This window comes from Chelmon rostratus, chromosome 14 (assembly GCF_017976325.1).
Source record: "Chelmon rostratus isolate fCheRos1 chromosome 14, fCheRos1.pri, whole genome shotgun sequence".
Lineage (NCBI taxonomy): Eukaryota > Metazoa > Chordata > Actinopteri > Chaetodontiformes > Chaetodontidae > Chelmon > Chelmon rostratus.
The window spans coordinates 13,165,138-13,187,743 of NC_055671.1; the positions used below are offsets into that span (position 1 = coordinate 13,165,138).

The following is a 22,606-nucleotide window of genomic DNA, read 5'->3' on the forward strand; positions in this document are numbered from 1 at the left end:
GATGCACTGCATGCAAAGAGCTATTTAACTGGAATTATACCATCAGGAGTCAATCAAAACCATCCTTGATGAAAACTGCCCCCCACCACCACCCTCCACACACTGAATAATGCATTTTCCATTTCAAATGCCTCTAAGCCAAAACTGATAGAGGTTTGTCAATTATAACCGGCACTTGTCAGTGGGGCTGACTACACCTCGGAGAACACTGGTAATCACCGTCATCTCTATTATCGTTGTAATCGCAAGCAATCGCCGTTTTATTCTCTGGTTGGTTTATCATATTGAGGAGGTGGCTCTGTGCTTTGTCTAAAATAATGAACCTCCCCGTTTCCTCCGGCTAGCCAGACACTCATTTATCTCCACTAAATGATGTGAAACACTGTGGAGAATGAAGTAATTAGAATGTGGGGATAATTAAAATTGTCCCACTTTGCCTCTTTTTCCTCAGCCTTGCCACCATGAGACCGCAGGCACTGGGTGAAATGAGGTAAGACACAACCCCCAGTGCTTCAGAGCCTGTCCAAAGAGGAGAGCGGGAAAAATAACGTGATCGACATGAAGCAAAAAAAAGGGCAACCCGCACTCCAAGAGAAATGACATGGTTTGGGAAGTTCCCAGGGATTCTGTGGTAAGTTTGGATCGTCTTTGTTGACGGAGGAAGCGTCCAAGTACTTCAGGCTCAGGTCAGGGCTCGCAGCCGGCTGGAGAGCTAAGGGAGCAGGGCTGCGTGAGAGCCAACAGCAGCCTCATGTTGTTTATGGTAATGAACAGCAGGGAGGCTAGTAAGAAGGAGGAGGGTAAAGAAGGACAGGAAGTCAGAAGGAGACTGGAAGGACGGGAGTAAAGAAAGAGCTTTCAAAACAAAAAAAGGACGGCAGACAAGGAGACAGGATGGGAAAACAGTGAGCTGTCGTGTGTGACACCCAACATGGTCCCAGAATACATGACAATAAATCACTTAGCAAAGGAAAAAGGAGGGGAGAGAAAAAAAAAAGGAGGATGAAAACAGGAGGCTAAATCAGACAGACAGGAACTGAAAGGTGAGATGAAGATCATAGACTGTTGCACTGTTTTGATGCACTGTTTTGTTCTCTGGGCTTTTTTTTTCTTCTTTGTCTATATTTATGCGAAACAGCCTCTGACAACAAACCAAACACGTTGGCTAAGCATCAAACCAAGAGACAACGTTACATGCAAGGGCAAGCAAGCCTTCATTATTGCATCTCCAAAGAGATGATATTGTTTCACATGTGGTTATAACAATTCATCAACCATCCTGCTGGTCAATGAACACACATATAGGATTCATTTTGCGCAGAGTGACTTGAAGGCTGTTTTCACTCTAGCTGCATATTGTGCCCTCATTTAATGGTAATACGTTGCTCCGATGGGTTTCCTTCACTATATGAAACAACACATAAATACTCTGGCACTGACAACACTGCATTAACTCTTAAACATTGAAGTGATTAAACTGAACACTACTCAAAAGTTGATATATAAAAGACTGCATTTTATGTTTTCTGTTTTTTGTTAGAACTGATTTGAATGGAGTTCTGCTTGCATGTAGAAACACTATGAGCTTAATATAGCAGGGCCTTTAAATGTTAATTAGGAACTGTGCAGAGGTGCAAGCACTTTTGTTTAATCTAACACTGCTGACTATTTTCCAGACATCAAGTGCACCAAATGAGACTTGTGCATGCCTCTCGCTCCTATGCAGCCATCCTGGCGACCCTATCTGTCGGCCTTTCTCTCATCTCCTCATATTTTGCTTTCAACTAATAATGGCACATTGGAGTCACAGAAGCACCACTGTTCAACAGGACTGAGTCTAGACCGGAGCCGGCTCTGAGCTCACCCATTAGTTCTCCCTCGAGACTGAAGCTCACTGACACATATCCAAGCGAGAACACAGCGCCGTCTCATCATCTTTTGTTCCTATCTGGGCTATCGACAGAGAGGTACCAAAAAAATAAAAAATGTTTCCGGTGGTTACTGGTTATCATACATTGCCATGGTAATGGAAGTGACAACCGTATCCAAGGGAGACCGGCTGGCACAAGGCAGCACGTCCAAGCAATCACTGCGCCGACCCTGATCAGACCAGACGTAATCTTAATTAGGAAGTGATGCCGCTCACTCGCTCTTTCACTCACCTGTCTGTCTCCATCTCTGTGCTCCAGAGAGGACACACACACACACATCTGTTCATGTGCTTCATGTAACAGGTTCACACACACACACACACACACACACACACAAACACACATCTGTTCATGTGCTTCATGTAACAGGTTCACACACAGACACAAGCCATTGAACACACGGCACACAAGCACAGCATTGTATAAAGACTAATCTGTTACTTACTGTATGTAAGATGATTAAGATCAAATTTATTACATAAATTAACCATTAATTTTGACTTGAATTCGCTAAAAAGCAACTTCAGAGCAGTTATATTGAGTGAAATATGGTGCAATGGATGTGTGTATGGATCAAAACACTTATGCAGTTGTTCCGTGTCTCAGATCTTGCTGTCCCAAAACAGCCTTTGTGTAAAGGTCACAAGTATCACATGAGAAAAAGCCTCTGAACGTCTCGCATTCCCCTTCTGGCTACATGCCACACAAACGCTCAGAGAAACAAAAAACACACCTGAGAGGACCTGCCAGAGGGATTTTATATAATCATTAACACATGGACTCTACAGTATTTGTTAACATATACATCCAGAATGTGTTGGATTTTTGAGCAATGGTATGAGTGTTTTCTTTTTTCTGTCTGACTGATCTGAGATCAGAAACAGTGAGAAGTGAACCACCGTGCTACACGCACCAAAGCTGCTGGTATTTGTCTGCAACAACACATCTGGCAGGCTGTGTATGATCTCCGCAGAAGACTGTTAATCCCCTGCTCTGTTGCATGTACGCGTCTGTGTTTGTTTGTACACATTATCAATGTCTTTGCATGCTGCATCCTACCCTCTGTCCAGTGCCTGTGCAGGTTTTGTCTTCCTGATGACCTCCGGGGCTCTGCAGGATCAGCCGTGGTCCTTCCTCCAAACTGTCATCTGGGCTATTTACCGTCAACCCCGACACATCGTCCAGGATGTCCTCTGCAGAGACAGATCCAAAGGACACCACTCATTAGGGAGCCATGCGCTGCGTGTATATATACACTGGCTAATACTCAGTTACAGCCTAATCGTAAAATTCACATCACAATCGGCTCTAATATACAACATCAAAGGTGTCAAAGCCAAATCTGAGTCTTGCGTATCCATTTGGATTTTGCGTATCCATTTGGATTTTGTCAGTTACAGCCTAATCGTAAAATTCACATCACAATCGGCTCTAATATACAACATCAAAGGCGTCAAAGCCAAATCTGAGTCTTGCGTATCCATTTGGATTTATGCAAACACCTTCCGCCATGATGAACTTCATTTAACAGCATCATCCTTATGTTTGTTCTGAGTTACATCCCTATAACCCTTACTGTATTTATTATGGTTATGATGGTGTAGACAAATTGGTTATTATTCCATCCGTATCTGTTAGAAATTTCCAATTGAAATGCCTCCTCTGTGTTGAGGGCCTCTTGCGTTCACGCGTCTCCTCTTCAGCATGACATCATCTATAACCTCCATCTGGCTGCTGAAGTGTTTTTAGTCTCCGTCTGACCCTCTGCGTATGGCGTATCCTACACAGTGACAGCTCCACACTGCTGAAGGATTCTTATTAATATTCATACTGCTCTGAGTCCCTGTATAAACAATGCCAGCTTGTCAGCCTATGCACTGCAAGCCCCAATTTATAAGGAATACAAATGGTGCCCTTGCACAGATAAAAAGAGCAGGTCAGAGGAGAGCTGGCGGCTGCCTGCAGGTTGGTTAGCAGACAACATCCATGCATAATTAGCAGATCGCCCTATTCACCCTTTGCTAAAAAGATCACTATCTGCATTCTCCTTTTGTCCGCCATACAAAGTTGGGGCTTTAGATGATGTACAGTAGAACAAAGACAAGAAACATGAAAAAAACTAAAAGGAACAAGAAAGAACTGTGCAATTTGATATTTCATGATCTAAAGGGTTTTGTTTTTGCTGGTTCTCCGATTAAAGCGTCTTTCTAATGTGCTGTCAAGCTATAGACACAATAAACATAAATACGGATAATCCTGATCTGATTTTAAATCCAACAGCATCTGTTACATAACAGCATGAAGCATCTTAGAGTGTGAGTTGACCTGATTCCTGGTCAGGCCACAGTCACAGCTGGACAAAGCTGCAGGTCAAATGCATCAAAATCAAGTTCACTTCCACTCTTGATTTCTCACTTTTAAGTGACGTGGCCCTCAAACTTATTAGAAATAATGTGACACTGATAAAGAAGCTCACTACATTTGTCACTAGAGGACACTAGAGGTTTGCCTGCATCTAATGAAACATGCAAGTATTCAAAACACAAATAATAACAACTCATCCCATGTATCCACAACTGTTTCTGAAGAACAGGAAGCTTCACCTTGGCTCTGAGAGAAGATGTCTTTGGCCAGGTCCTGATCCCCGTCTGACCGCCGGGGTGGAAGGGAGCATAGAACCCGAGGGTCCAGCTGAGGCAGGGTGCTGACGCTCAAGGTCAACGCTTGGTTTACAAACGCAGCCCGCATATCATCCATTTGGAGTGCAGATGCAGGTTTACCATTCAGCAACAGAATCTCATCCCCTGCTTTCAAACCTAGCGGAGAATGAGAAATGTAAAATTCAGCTTATACAGGTGTCTCATTAAATGCCAAAAAACAGCAGTTGTGTTCTTTAAAGTCTTGGAGAGAAATATGTTGCAAAAAAAAGACTGACACAGTAATAAAAGCAACACAGAGTAAGTGAAAAGATTATCCGTCAGGCTGTGAGCAAACAACAAAGCACCCTCCAACACAGTAACTTTCCTGTGGGCCATCAACTCAAGCCTACTAATGTATACAAACGATGTACAATAACAAAACTTTACTGCCATAGCCCTCAGCAGCAGCTTCCTGGCTAATCAGACATGTTGGGACTCTAATGTGTTCCCATACATTAAAAATGCATCCTTCTACGCTTGTTTGCTTGAGGCAAATCCTGATCTAACAAGACTGGATGGGTTTAAGAAGTAGGGTGCAATGCCTGTCTATTCCTGTCCTGTCATCACGTATCCAGTCTGTGTGGTAGCATATAGGAGAAAGAAACCATAGAGTTCACAGGAACACAGCTTCAGTTTGCTTTTTTTTTTTTTTTTTTGCCTGTCCCCTTCCCTCGACCACCTGTGCCCGCCTCCACTAATTGCGAATTAGCACTCAATCAGCGGACCGATTAGCAGACAACCCCGCCCAATAAACCTGATTGGTTGTGACAGCTGTTCAGGAGCTCTGACAGCAGCCTCACCTGCAGAATTAAGTAAGACAAAGGGTTTCGGTCCTGTTAACACAGTCACACATGAGCACATGTTAGCTTGTTGTCCTTTCTTCAGTCTCATTTTATATCGTCTACCGTAATAGAAACAGCAGACATTCTGTGATATGGCTCTGATAATGCTAGAGATGCACGCAGGCACGCACACACACACACACACAGTTACATATATAGACACACAAAGCACACATTTAGCCCCAAGTTATGACCTAGTTGTCTGGGATGTGAAATGTCAGCTGTAGCAGAATCTTTATTGGACAGAGAGAGATAACCCCTCTGGCCATATACTGCTGTGTGTGCTTGGTTGTGTGCTGCTTGCATGTGTCTTTGTGTGTGCTTCTGTATGGAGGGGGGGGGGGGGGGCAGGCATTACAGTGAGAGAGAGAAAAAGAGATGGAAGGGAAAAGACCCTTTGGGGCTCCTTGTCCAGCGCTGGCCTGGTTTCTGCGTTTACCCTGCAGAAACCGAAGCGCGATCTCTTTCACTCCCCATTCATTCTCCTCACTCTCAGACAAACACATGCACGCACACACAGGCTCATTCCAACGTATGGCGCGCCTGAGGTATTTAATTCTGTGATTCAGCAAACGATAATGTAATATTGCAAAAAGATGCATTGTGTTGTCTGGATGTCGCAAGCTTTTTCTATCTCTCCTCGCATGTAGAGGTAGGGAGTGAGTACCGCTGTATCCTCTGGCTGCTGCCAGCCTGCTAAGCTAGCAGCTTTTAGATTGCTAATGCACTGGAGGACACAATCTCACACTTGAGTAACCTTGGTCTGACCCTGGGGCACAATAGTGGGGCATGTTATTTTCTGTACATTAGTGCTGTATCTGCCGACAGCCGCGTGTTCCACAAAGCCATTAGGCCTCTCTGGCTCGGTTAAAAGATAGGAGCGCGCGAATGGGGGTTGATCTCGACACCCGGCTTTTCAAACAGCGGTCAGATGCGGACAAAGGAACGCTGTTTTTCTTTGCTCTCAGAAAGGAGAAAAAATTCCATAGCTGCAATGGAAGCATGGAATCTTTTTATTTCTTATCTCATGGATCAAGTTTTGGCACACAATCCCTTTTTCAGAATAAAAGCCTGTCATCATCAGACTGAGAAGTATAGTGTACAGGTGATTCAAATCTTTTTAGACGTATTGATACAGGCACCCAGATGTTGTTCCACTTTTCACTCTGCTTTTCTGTTTCGTAGCTTCTGGTTCACATCATGTTGACAAACTGACGTTGAGAGGCCGACCTCTCTCGGGACTAAAAAGGGCAAGGTGGGCCTAAAATAAAAAGAATGTGTAGAGTAACGTGTGTGCAGCTTTTCCCCTCTTTCCATCTTTCTCTGAGCCAACGCCTTTCAAGGCAAGGTGTCTTCTCTACTCTGTCCTAAGCCACCAGGCTTCTCTCTCAAACAAAAGAGCTTTAGCTATGCTGGCTCAGCAGCTGATGCAACGCAAGTCACACAAAGCTGCACTGATAAGATGTCATGTGGGATCAGGTATTTCTCAGGTCAGGTGTTTGGGTGTTGAGAGTGCAACGTCAACTCAAGACAGAAATATGTACCCAGCTTTTACAAACCCTTTACATAACACCTGTTGTTTCTTCATGCAGTTTCAGCTTTGGTAACAGTCCAGGAATTTTGGCTTGTTTGTTTGCTTTGTCCTCCTGGTGCGAATATGAACTCCCATGACACTGAAAGTACACGTACGTGAATGTACACAGGTCATGTTTGTTTTTTCATAAACAGAAATATGTACCTTTAGCTGAGGCCAGTCCCTCTTCTTTCACTTCAGTAATATGGAGCTGCTGCGTCCCATCCTCATCTATAACTGCCACAGAAAAACCTACACACGAACAGAATTCGACACAGAGAGAGATTCAGACATTAATTCTTTTAGTCCTCTTTGATATATCTCAATGTGACAGTGTGCACTGCTGCAGTATAACTACCAAGCGATTAGATCCACTTAAGGCAAAAAGCACACACGCTGGGTCATCCCCCTTTAGTCATTAACAAAGCATGACTCAATGAAGTCTACTATGAAATCAGTGTGATTTATTATGACAGAAACTGAGTCTATCTGGTTCAAAAAGGGGTACGGTCAGGAACGAGCATACCATATCCAATGGTGCAGGACTCGGCTTTGTCAAACCGGATCACCTTGGTAGCTTTCGGGCAAACCTCAATCTCTTTGTAGAGCTGCAAACACAAGGAAATTACATTTAATTGGCAAAAAAATGGAAGGATGGCGATGCTGTTGGATGGAGAAGGTCAAGGTCATGTTATCACTCTCAATAAAGAATGGATAGGCTCATGTATTATTCAGACTTCTTAACAGAGCATGTGAGGGTCAAAATCCGGGTCAAGTCTAAGAAGTGAGTGGGTGCTCAGACAACGGTTTGACCTCACATCGGGCGAGAGCATAGACACAGCTGTGTGTATGAAGCAACAGACAGGAACAGAAGTCCGCAGTGTGTAATGTGCTTCACTGTGGAGAAATAATAATGTAATATCATAGACGAAGGATGAAAGAGGGTGGAATGAGTCACTGATCAAAGCAGGAAGATAAAAGACCTCTTCAGGAAAAGAGTGAGTTATACAATGACTTTGCTTTGAGACAGAGTTCAGGGTATCACCTACAAAGCACCGTCACAAAGAGAATTCCTTTTGGGGTTTATGGCGGCTGAATAATGTGGATGTGAGGTCTTTTCCAATCCGAGTGATTGTTTATACAAATAATGAGGAAAAATCAAAACAGAGACACACAAACGCGCAAATGGGTACAGTTCATAGTGCACATAACACACTCAGAGTTCTGTTTTGCATAATTTAGAGCATATGTGATTGTGCTTCTTTTGTATCCTGGGAATTTTTGTATGCATTGCAAATCAAATCTGCAACCAAGTCATAAAACATGCACAAGCCTGCATCCAGAGCTGCCTGAAATGCAACAAAATTAATTCATAATAAGGTGAAGACCCTGAAATCCTCAGATGAGCCTGTAATACAACAAGAATGCCAAAAAAAGAGAAAAGTTCAAACAACAAACACAGTGAAATTACCGTACTCCATATCTCTCATTACTTGACGATGAAATATTGTCGTTTCATGGCTCATTATGTGACAATTTGGACTCCAAAATTGGGACATTCACCCTATTAAGTCACAAGTTATTATCACAATGTTTAAGTGTATGTTTCCTCACCAGATCAGAGATGTCCTCCTCGAGTTTGGGAACATAAAAGAGTATTTGGCTGTCCATCCAAACCTTCAAACGCAGGTAGTGGCTGGAGGGGTCTATCTTATGGGTCTGGAGGCAAAAGAGACAGGAGGGCAATGAAGGAAAAGACATGGTAAGTGGCAGAAACTAAAACAGACATTCCGTCATTCTCTTTTCCAAAGTAAGACATAATTACTCTGATTGCTTGTGGTTTATTGTCCCTGCGATTTGAAGCCAAGCCCATCTTCTAATGAAACACCTGGATAATATTTTAAACTCCTTAAACCTCACATCATTCCTTTTACCATTACCACACTCTACAGCTCATGACGCTTCGTGACAAAAAGGACACAGACATACATGTATCCAATCATGTATGTAATCAACATATATATATGCATCCATGTAGCACACAGGGGCCATGAATTAGACGCTCCAGTTCCTTGTGACATGTTTATGGCATGTATGCACACAAATGCCCACACACACGTTGATCGGCTTTATGCATGTGTTTCAACAGACTCTTAACTTGTATCATTAGGCCTCATTATTCTAGTGCATCTCTAGCTGAGACCAATTATGAAGAGGAGGATATGAAGTGGAGAGAAGTTTGACAAGCTGCGTGAGACGGGTCAGGGCACGCTCTACCAAGTGAGCTACTGGTGCCCCACAAAGATGACTTTTACATGTTTGCCTGTCTTAAGCTGTTGACACGCTATAAAATGGTAAGATTTTATTACCTTTATGTAACCACTTATGGTATTCTAAACTCCTCTCCACAGAGCTGTGCGCAGTTTTATGAGGCTCGTTCCTCAAGATTGATTGTGTATGACAAACCTGTAAAAATTAATTGTTTGCATGCTTAACAGCTGTTGACTTTTACCTGTTCTGCTGGTGCATTTCTGTGTGTCTATATGTATGTGAGTAGACTAACAGTCTGGACAAAGTGTTGAAAAAGTGCATGAGTTTGGTCTGAAATTATAACTTATAGACAATGCATTATACTGCATGCACTTCAGTCTTACAGAAGCAAATGAATAATCTCCGGCAATGTAACGTTTGCACTGCTATCATCGTGGCCCACCTTGCAGGTGGTGCTTAGCACTTCAAGGGCTGTCTCCCCAGGCTGTATGATGACCAGGACAGGCTGATTGTTCGGCAGACAAACCCAGGAGGGAGTCAGGTAATCAGGAACCCAAATGTCGCTGTCCACGTTTTGCTGAGGAAGATTTTTCACTGAGCCCTCTCTCTCCTTCTGAAAATACAACACACCAACACACACACAGTTTATGCATGTCTCAGTAGCCTTTGTGCTCAATAAAAACAGAACGCACCCCATAATAAATTTAATGTTATCAAGAAAACCTTTCAGTTCTAGTTGAGATTCTGCTAAGAGAAGAATAAGAACCAGACAATGCACAACCATATTCTATTATCCACAATTAAAATATCTAAAATCGAGTGGTAATCCTCCTAATTCTTCACTATTCCCCTTCTTGTTCACAAAAGGTTTGCTTAAATTGATTAAACTAATATGATAGAAACTGGCAGTGGCCTGAAAGCAGCAAGAGATCAGATTACAAAATCTATTTCATTTGTGTTGATGAGAGCCTCTTGATACGATTGTCTCCCTGCGTGGGTATGTGTTACATATCTGTGTGGGTTTACACCTCCGTGGGTGTGTGTGCACTCTGTCCAAACCGTAGTCTGTAACCTTTAAGCCCATCAGTCTGACCTCTGACAATCTGGCAGCCGTGTCAGCCTCTCTGCTCGGATTGTGTCCGGCTCGCCTCTTCTACTTGGCCTCACGCTGTCTGTCACTGATATCTTATCTCCTCCTTTCAGGTAACTGCATCCACAAACTCGTTTATTCTTTCATTCCTCACTCGCCCCCTGCCTCCCACCCCCACTAATCATTGCCTCTCCTTCTGGTGCCCCTTCTCTTCTATCTGTACATCACTCCATCATCTCCCTCCTCCCCATCTTTTATTCACCCCATACAATCTGCTGACTGTTAACAGTCTGGGCCGGTGGTCCCTGTTTAAATGAACTGTCTGTGTGTGTGTGTGTGTGTGTGTGTGTGTGTGAGAAGGAGACAGGGAGAGCAAACTAAATGCAAAAGCACATTTTTGTATGCACAAACAAACACACATGTTCACAAGCACAAGCAAAATACATACACACTGAGTTATAAAGAAAAAAACGCACAGACACACACACACACACATTTTCTCAGACAGAGAACAGACCGGGGGGCCCATAACTAGTACCTCCCCCCAACTCCCTGAACTCCCCAGCCCTGCTCGGCACCATCTGGCTCCCCTCCTGGCCCATCTAGGATGCCTATGCTGGGGGGCGGGGGTCCTGGGCAGTGCACTAAACTCTCTTTCCCTCTCCCATCCCCTTTTATTGCCATCAGCGGGATTCCCCCAAACAAACAGAGAATTAAAGCTGGGACAAGTCCATCAGATTTGAACATTTGGAATAAATCTTGCTGGAGATGCTGATTTCGACTGATGCAGCATTTCTAGCTCTGTCTTACAACCAATCGAAGAGCACTACATCCCATGCATGTCTTCACTGTCATCCCATACCCTTTAATCTGGAGCTGGGTGTGGGTGGAGGAAAATGGATCTCCCATGGTGCCACTGGGGGCCTCCGCAGTCAGAGTGGGTTAGTGCTGCAGAGTTTTCTTCTAGCTACTGAGTTCAGATAGAGGCCTCATAAAATATGGAGCTGGCATGCTCGTCCTTGCACAACCCATGGGTAATTGGACATTTTCCCTTACAGTTCATATAAATTCATCATTTACCAGGCTGTGAAAATGCACTACTGGAAATGGCTGCCTTGGATAATCTTTTTTTCTTTCTGAGGATATTGTCCATTATAAGCAACGCTCTGTAAATTGCGGTCAATACCACAGATACCCAAGAGCACAGATGGTGTGAAACTGCCAAGTCCTTTGGTAGCAAATGCCTGCATAATTTGTTGAAACATCAGAAAGCTAATGATCTGAACATATCAGATCAAATGTGTCTCAGTGGGAATAGCAGGCAGAAATATCCCTCCAGTCGATAGCCGGTGATGTTGATAGAGTTGGAATTGCCTTGAGCAATTGAAAAGAAGAAATGGGAATCTGTCAACACTGATCTGAAAAGAGTATTTGATGTGCTAAAAAGGTAGAGAATAAGAATAATGGCACTGTTCCCCACCAGTAGTGAGAACAATGAGAAAGCAGCAATAGAGCCAAAGTCTGGTGAAACAAACAATTTGTTGACTGGTGCAGAAGGAGTAACAGCTGCAGCAGATGGAAAAACGTTGTTTATCTATCACAAATAAACATCTGATAACATAGAGGTAAGAGGAGATTCAGCCGCTTTTAACGTTTTCTAGTCTGCAAATTTCTCCTGTCTCCTTTCACTCTTCAGACAGGAGAGAAGTGGATGTCTGAAAACATCAAAGCAGGAGCTCGAAAATGACCTCAAAGAAATGCTCGCTGATGCAGAAGGGTGCCGGGATTTTGTGCTTCCCTCAGATAACTCCCCAAATGAAGAGCCAGAGCACCAAAAGGATCTCAGTTAAGTGAAAGGAGGTGGAAAATCCAGCGACGCTGCTGGCCTCAGGGTCTGAAGAAGCCCGTAACCCATTATACAAGTACAAATGTTCATCAGATGCCCCAGTGATTTTCATGTTGGCTTTTGAGAAAGGCAAACAATGACAAGGAATTAGCCTACAGCTACATCATCTCTAGTTCTCTGCAGTGAATACCAAACTAAGAAAAGGAGGAGGAATTTAGCCTTAGGAACGTTATTATTCTAGAGATAAGTATTCACAGTATCTCTCGAGACTTTGTCATCTTGCCTTGGCTGCAGGACCTATCAACAGCAAACGTGAGATTTGTTTATTTCATCTTGGTCGACATTAAAGGAGGGCGGATGTCAAATAACACCTCTAAAAAACGTCAAGGAGGACACAATATCTATTATCCATCCTTAATATAAAGGGATATTGATATTGTGTTGGTGCTGTTTTTCTAGTAAAGATTTCCGAGCTCTTACAGATTTCTCACTGGCGGAGTCTTCAGACATCCGCTCCAATGGCTTTCTCGCCGGCGCCATCCCATCAACGAACACCTGCAGCCAGACAGAGAACGGCAGTACATTACAAATGCACCCAAACATATCTCGGTTATGGCATCTACAACTAGAAGGCACACAATCAAACGCTTGCAGTCACGGGCGTGTTGCTATGGAAACCTGGTTGATTGAAGGATGCCCCGTGGTCTTCCTCTTCGAGGTGGTGTCCAGGCCCCAGAGAGAGGAGAAACGGCTGCGGCGTTTACTGAAGGTGCGAGGCATGGCCTGGTTCCGCTTCCTGATGCTGCTTTCTGTGCGGGCTGACACCTGCCAGAGCGATAATTACAGAAAACCTGAATCTAGTGGAAAAGGCTATTTGAAGCCTAACTACAAAATTGTATGACTTTCTATCCAAATACTTATTGTTTACAGTAGCTGATCAGAAATTATTCATTGTCTTTTGGAAGTTACAATAAATCCTTATCCACTTACAACACACTAATCTTTAACAACCTGCTATCTACAAAAGGGTGCAGAGTCCAGCACGGCACTGGCTACACAGCTCGCCACATCCAGTATCTATTAAGCATTTGAGAGCCATTAAAACATAAAAGTTTTGTGAGAGTAGCATTTAGCATATGTAACTTCTCGAGCACACAAAAAGAATTCAGATTCACTGTCTCTCACACAGAAAAACATTTTACATAATATATCAATTATATTGAAAAGCTATCTTCTTACCTTGGATATTTTACACTAATCTCATTCTTATGCTTTGTTTTTATTAAATTGTTGAGCTGCTGTTCAAATGAAAGGACGAAGAAAAGATAAGGAGATTACATATACATACCGTACACTGACAGCAGCACCTGTCTGTGTTTGCCCTATGAGTCACTTAGAAATGAGCCATACATATAAATGCCCACGCAGGCATGAAAACCGAACCAACACATAAAAACTCTGCATGGTATATACGACTAGCACGTACTGAACACTTTCAACCTCCCATTTCCTCCACTGACCTACTACACATTCGTAGAGAAACCACTCTTGGCATTTCTGGGTTAATTCACATGGAACTACTGGGCTATGAGCAGCTCTGACTCACTGTATGGTGCACGGATGGATACTTTGATGCCCATGTACACACGCTGTAGCATATACTGTACTGTGTGGGCGTGTGCTTATTGGACTCCTCACCAGTCACCGCTCATGAGACACACACACGTCAAACATAATAGGTCAAACTGTCTTTAGGACTCTTCTTATGTAAGATGTGTGCAAGAGGCCTTTTAACAGCCTGTTTTGTTATGACGTGTCTTTTGGCCATGGATAATAGCAAGCTTGGTGAATAAAAATAATTGCTGTTGAAACAAAAAGAAAAGAGTCAGAGGTGTTCCTTTTGTTGCAGAGGAATAACAGCAAAGAGAGGGTGGTTATCTTTTACTATAAGCAATATTAATCAGTTCATGTTAATGTATTTCATTAATTAATGACCAAGCTCTAATCTTTATTCTATATGTTTCATTTAGTTCATTTATATAGTAACTTTATGTGTGGCAAATATTTGACTGTTCTCAGAAATGTGCCCAGTTATGGCAGTATTTTACTAACACAATGACACACTTTACATCTGGGAGAAAAAGGGGTGTGACGATAAAAAGAGGGAAAGAAGAAAAGAAAACACAGAGATGGAGGAAAGGGTGAAGAAAGACAGTAAGGGAAGAAAGAAAATAAGGCAGATAAGGAGAAGGAGAGACTGAGGGAGATAGAGTAGGAAGCACAGAGCGAGACAAAGGAAGTGAGGGTGTAGGCAGTCAAAAAGGGAGGGGGGGGGGGTCAACAGAGCAGAGAGTGTTAAGCCTGTTTGTGGGAAAGCGCCTCAGGGATGGCAGCTTACTAACAGAGTTCATATTGATCCACCAATCACAAAAAAACACCATCAACCTCTGATGCTGTGTGTGTGTGTGTGTGTGTGTGTGTGTGTGTGTGTGTGTGTGTGTGATGGCCTACTCGTATGAACCTAGTCTACAGACCTCTTTCTCTCCGCTCTGCTTTGTGTTTCCTGGATGAAATTTGGCGTACAGCTGCATGATACACATCAGCATACATATATATTATTCCGTCTATGGTGGCGATTCATTCTGCACATTCTTGAAGTGCTCAAGGTGACGAGAGCACGGTGCAGAGCGCTGAGCTAATGAATTGGCTTTTAGCCACAAGCTAAAAAAGTTAGGAGAGTTTGTGAAGAGAATGATCTGAATGTAAGAAGCGAAGACAATGTGTGTAGGTATGTAAATGCAATTTGTCTTCATGTAAATCGGTGTTCATACAAGGAGACATGAAAGGAGAAAAATTCTCTAAATTGAGGACAGTTATGTTGGGTTCGCATTTTCTTAGAAGGCTAGTTTAGATAGATTCGCGTTAAAGGTTGGAATTAATATTAAATGTTAAATGGTCACATCATTGATTTTCAACTTTATGTAGTCTGTCGGGAGCCACAGCCTGAGAACAGCATTTCTGAGAGTCAACCTGATTTCCCACAGAGCAAATGAAATTAATTTAGTACCACACGGTCAGGGCCAAATCTACAACTAAAGGAATGCAGCAGTGAGGCAGAGGCTCAACAGAAACCAATTATGTCACAGCTGCAGTGTTTCTAATGAAAACTTCAAGATGTCTTCAAGAATAACCCATGGAAACAATCGATGCCAATTAGCCATCCTTACAAGTGTGCGTTCAGAAACATCGAAGGAGAACTATGTGATGCATATTTCTGTGCTTATATTAGCAGCGTAAATACGTTCAGCTGGAATCAGCTGCATTAGAATAATGTGTGCTGGCTAAATGTTAGCACTTGCAACATTAATGGTGAATCAGTGGCTGTTACTGCTGCGGTGGAATGCAGCTGCTCATATTGGCACATTGGACGTGGGTCAGTACTCGTTAGGATTCAAATTAATGTCTTTATTATTACTTAAGTGTGCTATTAAGACACTAGTCTAGGTTAATCTGTATATCATATTGTAACACTGGTGACTCACTAACTAGCAGCTTACCTTCTAGGTCAAGCAAGATCACAAGCTATGCTATTAGCATTTGTTAGCACTGTTTAATGCTTCCTGTTAGCATGTGTGCTAATGTTGTTTGTTCTTCACCATCACAACATTGCTGCTTTCCTACAGATGCACCGCAGTGTTTACATCCTCCTGACCATCACAGTCTACGCTATCCATCCTTCACTAGATTTAGAAATATTTCTGTAACCTAAAGCTGTGTTTCTGCCCAGGTAGCCAGCTGCTTCAGACTGCGGGGTTAGATTTTTAAGGCGTGGACTTGGGTCGATTTAAGCTGAGAATCTGCTCCACTTGGAATCAAATCAATATACTGTACCCTGGCAGACTCTGGCCTGTCATAAAAAACTAAACTTACTCAGCCTGTACAGGATTTCTAAAAACGTTTACATAGCAGCTCGTGTGCAAAGCGAACAGGGATGTTCGTTATGTCGTCTTCCTCTTACTCCCAAGTAACCACTGGTAAGTTGTAGTGTGTTTTAACCTCAGGCTACATGCAATGCCTATTAGTCTGCACACAGATTGTCAGGCAAGTAGGAACTCTTGCAGTTAGTGGGTGTACAGTATGTGGTAAGACGCTCACTCTAACAGCCAGATAAACACACCCACTCTACAAGCTGGGCTGGTATTGAGGGTCAGCAATTGGGAACCAGTCACGCAATGACTTGAACATGTAGAGACACGTGGGGCAGAATTTGCGTTTTGGATTAAGTGGAGTAAAATTACGGGAAGTTATGGAGACAGTTGGAATGAACAGTCACGAGCACTAAAAACGTGTGGGGGCGCACGGGCATTTTCAATCATACCAGTGCATGGAAGGAAGAGACAGAGAAGATGCCCAGTCGTCCCATGGCCAGCTTGGTGGGACGTGAAGCGAAGCCCAGCAGGCGTTTGGGGTTGGGGGGTTCGCCGCCCTGCAGGCTGGCCAGGTAGCACCGACAGCGGAACAGATCCATGTGAAACCGCTCCAAGTTCTGCTCCCACAGGAAGATCTAACGGAGGGAAAGGGCCGGATTTGTGATTATGCAACATAAGCGAACTTTGCAGATTAGATCCAGATTTATCCGTGGAATGGTTCCAGATTTGGATACTGATGAAACAGTGATAAAGAAAAAGAAAAAAGATGAAATATGCATAAAAGATCACTCTTTGTTAGCTGGTTATTTGCTGGTTTCAGGAGGAGTGAGATGTGGGAGTGCTGAAGCCCCTGTGGAGAGGTATTACTCACCAACACAACCCCCACCAGTCACCGACCTGCTGTGCTATGTGCAATGTATCACAGGGTGGGCCGTGGGAGGTGGAACACAGGGACACACACACACACACACACACACACACACACACACACACACACACACACACACACACACACACACACACACACACACACACACACACACACACACACACTAGACTTAATTTGTGCTGGTCCCTGCCTTCACCTATTTGTTCCAGTACTTAATACAAAAAGAATACAACTGCTTTCTCCTTTGAGTCTTTAGTTCAACATTAATCCCAGGGCCGACTCTTTATGCAAACTCATTTAGTAGATTAATGTGGTTCCAGATACTGATCTTAAAAGAAGTCAGATAATGATATAATCAACCACTCAAGTTAGGCTCTTTCACTCCTTTGATCTCACAATTCAAGTTAATCTGCCTTTATAGAAGGCAATCAAACCCCTGTGTTTTCTCAGAAATGGGAAGTGTTCAGCATGATTGTGCTTAACCACCTCCTGGTGCTTTTTTTTTTTAACATAATATTGTTCACTTTTATTGACTATCAACCAAATGCCATACACACACACACACATACAAAGACATGGGGGCTTGCTCACACAAGTGCGCACATTCTTAAACCTGCTTGCAATGTTTACATGCGACGCTGCTTTAACATTCGGCAGCAGCTCCAGACATGCATCGAGTAAGAATAAAGGTAGGTGCTATGTTCCGCCGATGCTAGAAGACCTTTGAAATTCCAGCTGTGACTTGTTTCAAAACAGCTATTAAATATGGGAGAATGTGCAAGAGACTTCAGGCTCACCTGCGTGCTAATGTGTGCATCGCATGCGTCTCGACATGTGCTGCGAATATTCTGCATCCTGCCGCACTTGGACGTGTTTAGAAATGAGTGCTCCTTGAGAGCGTTTTGTCTGGATGACGCCATGCAGTAAAGATGATTTAGTGCGAGAGCACCAGTGCAGTTCAAAGTTACAGAGATGTGCATCTGTAAAGGCCCTTAGGTGTTTTCACTCCACTCAAATGGAGACTCAGCAGGGTGCTCGACACATGAGATCACAAACCTGGTTCATATTAGCATCACATGGATATAAAGTATGACTAATCTGAAGTATAATGATATGAAAAGGCTTTCTAATACGCCTCTTGTGTCTATGGGGTATCAATGAGGAAGCCCCCACTGCTCTCTGCTCCATACCTGCTCCAGTATGGTCTTCCTCTTCTTGGCATCAGTGACGGTGGACAGCTGCATGTCTCCCATCTTTTTCATCTTCTCGTCCATGTCGATCTTCTGCTCCAGCTTGCGGATCTCGGTTCGCAGAAGTCGCACCGTATCCTCCCTGTGGTGCTGCCGAGCCAGAGCGGCGGCGCACGCGGAGTGGATCGCCGTGATCCAGTTCTCCAGTTCTGTCTGGCCTGAAGTCTGACAGGACAGGAGACAAAACCAGAATTAAATAGTGATGTCTTGAAAGAATAATTTCAAGAATTTAAGAAAACAGGTAATATAGCAAAGAAAAGAAGGCCCATTGTTAGCTTCTGTGGGAGGATGGTAACTATAATCTCATCATCATTTTATTACTTATCTTGCCATTCTTTGATTGAATGTCACAGTGGACAGCCGCCATGAATATAAATAGACACATTTTAATATTACACAATGGTCACTGTGGTGGATCACTGTCATTGTGACAGTGTGGCCTTTAAACATGTCAGACATAAAACAAACACTCCGACACAGGACTGGCTTATCTCCCACACATGGCTAAATGTCATGTACTTGTGTGCCACACACACACATACACACACACACACACACAAATGCTGGAAATTATGTATGTTATTCCCAGCCATCTCTCCCTCTTTTGGCGATCTGTTGACTCAATGTGGGTCCAAAGAACAATGAAATGGTTGAAAAACTGTCCTGTCATTATGTCTTGAACTATAAATAAAACTGTTGTTTCACACTGCTCCCCCTCCCTATACATCCCTTTGTTTTCTAAGTCCCATGGGTGTTTTAAACACCAGTGGCCCTCTCACCTGGAAGAGGAAAGCGTCTCCCACTGAGTTGCTGAGGCAGAACACAAAGTCTTTCTTGGGGTGTTCGGGTACGGCCTGGACAATGCTGTTCTCCACCCACAGCGCGTGTTTAGGAATGCTGTTGTGGTCGATCCCGGAACGACAATCAGACTCGTACAGGAAGAGAGTGCAGCCTTGAAGGATGCAGAAGAAGGGGGCGAGAAAAAAGAAAGACAGAAAAAGTAATTTTGTTACTTATGTCACATTAAGTAAAGTATTTACCCTTTTTTTGTTGAAACTAATGAGGAAAACAAGGCTTTTCAGCACCACATTGCAACAATATACAAATTTAAAATGTGTGAAAAATCAAACAAAAACAGAGTGTATTATATATATCAACATTATATTTTATCTCCAATTGCTTTTAAGGGTCTACATTGATTACTATTAGTGTTTCTGTATCACACAAGGTCTGGAGGAACACTATGAGACTGTCTGATGCATTTATTTTTAAAGAGGTGGATATGAGGCAGGCAGGACTGGCAGCTGCAGATGCTGTATCTGTATCTTGTGCATTTCACAAGGACCAGATTGGATTAGACACGGACGCTGCCGTAAAATTAAATTGTGATGAGGCCAAAGGAGAAGGAACGAGGGGCCACACAGAAGAGGGTGAGAGGGGGCCGTAGAGGTGACAACCAAGGGCATGGACTGTGTTAAAACTGATGAGATTACAGTCTAACAGGACGGAGAGAGAGTGAGAGATTAAATGTGTTGGGGTCAGGTTGAGATGTTTATCTGACTGTGACATTATGGCTGCACCATTGTGTTCAAAATAAAGGTTTTGGTCATTTTGCTTCCTGCTCTCCACCTCCACCCTTGTAATTGTTTTCCAAACTATCTTTAACATAAAAAGTGTATGCAACACCTTTCAGAGAGACCCAGTAGTGTTTCCATTTGCGCCGTGTTGCAGGTTCCACCTTCTTGTTTTTCTTGTGAACCAAGAAGTTCTTCACAGCCAGCGCTCCTGCTTTCCTGACCGTGCCTTGTGCGCAGCCAATCAGAGCGTCCGACGGATATGCACTGCTGAGTGTGCCGCTGCTCTGCTCGTCGCTCACGGCGGAGCCAGCCTCCTCCGTGCAGTCCCGACCCTGATGTGTCTGATGAGAGAGTGGTGGGATGATTTGAATGACAACAAACGTCTATCTTCAATAGCTTTATTTTAAAAAAGAATAACGCAAGCACAAAGTAACTAACCCAGGCTTGATTGTCCAGCTCCTTCCTGAAATTCTCATACACTCCTCCCCTGCCTCCCTCGCCGCCTCTTCCTTCTCCTCCTCCTGCGCTGCTGCTCCCGCTGTCGCTCCCGTTGAAAACGCTGCTCTCAGTGGCCGAGTATACCGAGAAAGAGGCCGACATGGCCTTACATCGCCGTGACACCAACTCTCCATCTCCGTCTATCTCTGTGGTGACGCCATCGATGCCGCTGTCACCATATTCACTTCCCTCGCCCAAAACACCCGAGATGTCCTGTCAGGTAGAAAAACAGAACAGAACTGATTTACTGACAGATTATTAATGTCTCTTCATGAACTGATGTATTTGGATAGCCAAAATATGCGCATACACACACACACACACACACACACATAATCTGACTGACCTGAATGGTCTTTCTCTTAAAACAGCTTAAGATACACAAGAGGTTTCTGGGTTTGCATCTGAGTGTGTGTATGTATGGCTGGGTGCCTTAGTGATCCAGAATGTGTGTTTGCGCCCATGTACATCTGCTAAAAGAAAGCTTTTCACTTCGAGCGAGAGGTTCTCTGTGCTTTCACACGTTTCTCTCACCAAACCGAGTTTCCCTCTGTTCTTTTTCTCTTTGTTTTGCTGTGTTGTCGGTCTATTTATATCCGGTCTAACAACCCCCACAGCCTGGCTAGATGAATTTATAATAAGCACTTAGGGTGCTCTGCTATCCAAGGGTGCTTGGGGGTTCTGGGAATGAGTTGAAAGAAAAGCCTGGTTCGTTTTTTCTAGTGCTTCCTTCTTATTTGGCAACTTTTTTTCATCAGTGACACATGAAAATTACAGGAAGCACATGAACGTTCTTTATTACACTGATGTACTCCTTTGTTTTTGTCCATTGAATCTCTTATTAAATGGCTTCTTTGTGATACATGACAGTGACTTTTCTTCCTCTTTTATCCTCTCAGTGAATCTGCTTTTGTAAGATCATAAGAAAAACTTCTAAATTATGTTCAAAGTGTCTTCATGTGTATATTTATGCATGTTAGGACAGTGTGTGTGTGTGTCTGTGTGTGTGTGTGTGTGTGTGTGTGTGTGTAGTTAGTGAATGGGGCATGAAAGATATTATGCTTTAATGCTTTCATTTCTGTAGGGGGGATGAAGAAACCAGGCCAGTGTTGGACAAGCAGCGTCACAGCGACTTTCCATCTGACTCCTTGTAATCCCTTTCCTCATTACACACATATACACACACACTTGGGGGCGCGTACATATAACGTGCATGAGCACACACAGGAAATGTCTCTGGTTGTCAACAAAATGTTAAATCCCGCAGTGACTGTCATGTCTGTGGGCCCCCTGGACTTCCTGGATACTACCGGTAAACAAAGTCCTCTATCATTCTATGTTTAGGGGTCTGTATGTCAGAAAGTAGAGACAGAATACCAGAGAAGAGCAGAAAAAGAAGACTTTTAAACTCATTACTTTTTTATCTACTTAATATATTTATTCATGTATTCATAAATTGTGATCTAACCTGTGTAGTTTGTGCTCGGCGTCCTTGGAAAGCTGGGCACGGTGCAGCTGGGATGCCAAGCCCTGCCAAGCCCTCAGACAGGCAGTGGGAGCGTCGGCAGGGGAGCGTGAATGCTCCGTACCCGCCACCATCCTCCTCGGTTGGAGACATCAACCCCTCCTCCCCTTCTCCATCTCCATCGCACTCTGCCTCTCTCCGGTTCTTAGCGTAGCGGCTCCTCTGCCCCCTGAGGCCAGGACTCTGCTGGCTGCACAGATGGTCCAGAGACGATGCCCTTTCAGCTGAGCCTGGAACATACACAGGTGGTTATTGCACGGCAGTGTGTGTATTTGTGTGTGTGCGTGTGTGTGTGAGAGAGAGAGGTCAGTGTATTCTGATTACTGTCTTACTTTGCCACATCTGATGTGTAAATTAACCTTTTCCACGTGTCTGTGTCCTTCTGTGAATCTGTATGATTTTGGTGACTGGGCGTTAATCATACATTTGATTAACGCCCAGTTAACGCCCAGGTGTGTGTGTGCAGGAAGCCCATCCATTATTCCGAGCCAGCAGACCACCTGGGGCAGCGCTTAGACCCCTTCAGCAGTTAAGTTACCAGCTACTGCCTGCTGTCATGCTGAACTCCTGGAGCAGCGCCTGCACAGCGCCGGTTAAGCTAACAACCCTGTGATGAACTGAACTACTGCAACCGATGGATGGCAGCTAACCTTCAATCAGTAGATTTTCTCAAATCATTTTTCCTT

General features: G+C 43.7%; 1 protein-coding gene across 2 annotated transcripts in view; it reads right to left on the reverse strand.

Annotated features, from left to right (window-relative positions):
- Positions 1-22,606, reverse strand: part of LOC121616985 (T-lymphoma invasion and metastasis-inducing protein 1-like) — a 55,059-nt gene that overhangs the window by 13,409 nt on the left and 19,044 nt on the right. For both annotated transcript variants that reach the window (XM_041951924.1, XM_041951923.1), the window contains exons 4-17: positions 21,864-22,150; positions 20,336-20,608; positions 20,007-20,238; positions 19,100-19,272; positions 18,261-18,485; positions 16,631-16,816; positions 12,931-13,077; positions 12,733-12,807; positions 9,759-9,929; positions 8,660-8,764; positions 7,572-7,653; positions 7,211-7,297; positions 4,535-4,747; positions 2,991-3,124 (exon numbers count right to left, since the gene is read on the reverse strand). In XM_041951924.1, the coding sequence (XP_041807858.1) occupies positions 2,991-3,124; positions 4,535-4,747; positions 7,211-7,297; positions 7,572-7,653; positions 8,660-8,764; positions 9,759-9,929; positions 12,733-12,807; positions 12,931-13,077; positions 16,631-16,816; positions 18,261-18,485; positions 19,100-19,272; positions 20,007-20,238; positions 20,336-20,608; positions 21,864-22,150 (2,390 nt within the window). The remainder of the gene's footprint in view (positions 1-2,990; positions 3,125-4,534; positions 4,748-7,210; positions 7,298-7,571; positions 7,654-8,659; positions 8,765-9,758; positions 9,930-12,732; positions 12,808-12,930; positions 13,078-16,630; positions 16,817-18,260; positions 18,486-19,099; positions 19,273-20,006; positions 20,239-20,335; positions 20,609-21,863; positions 22,151-22,606) is intronic.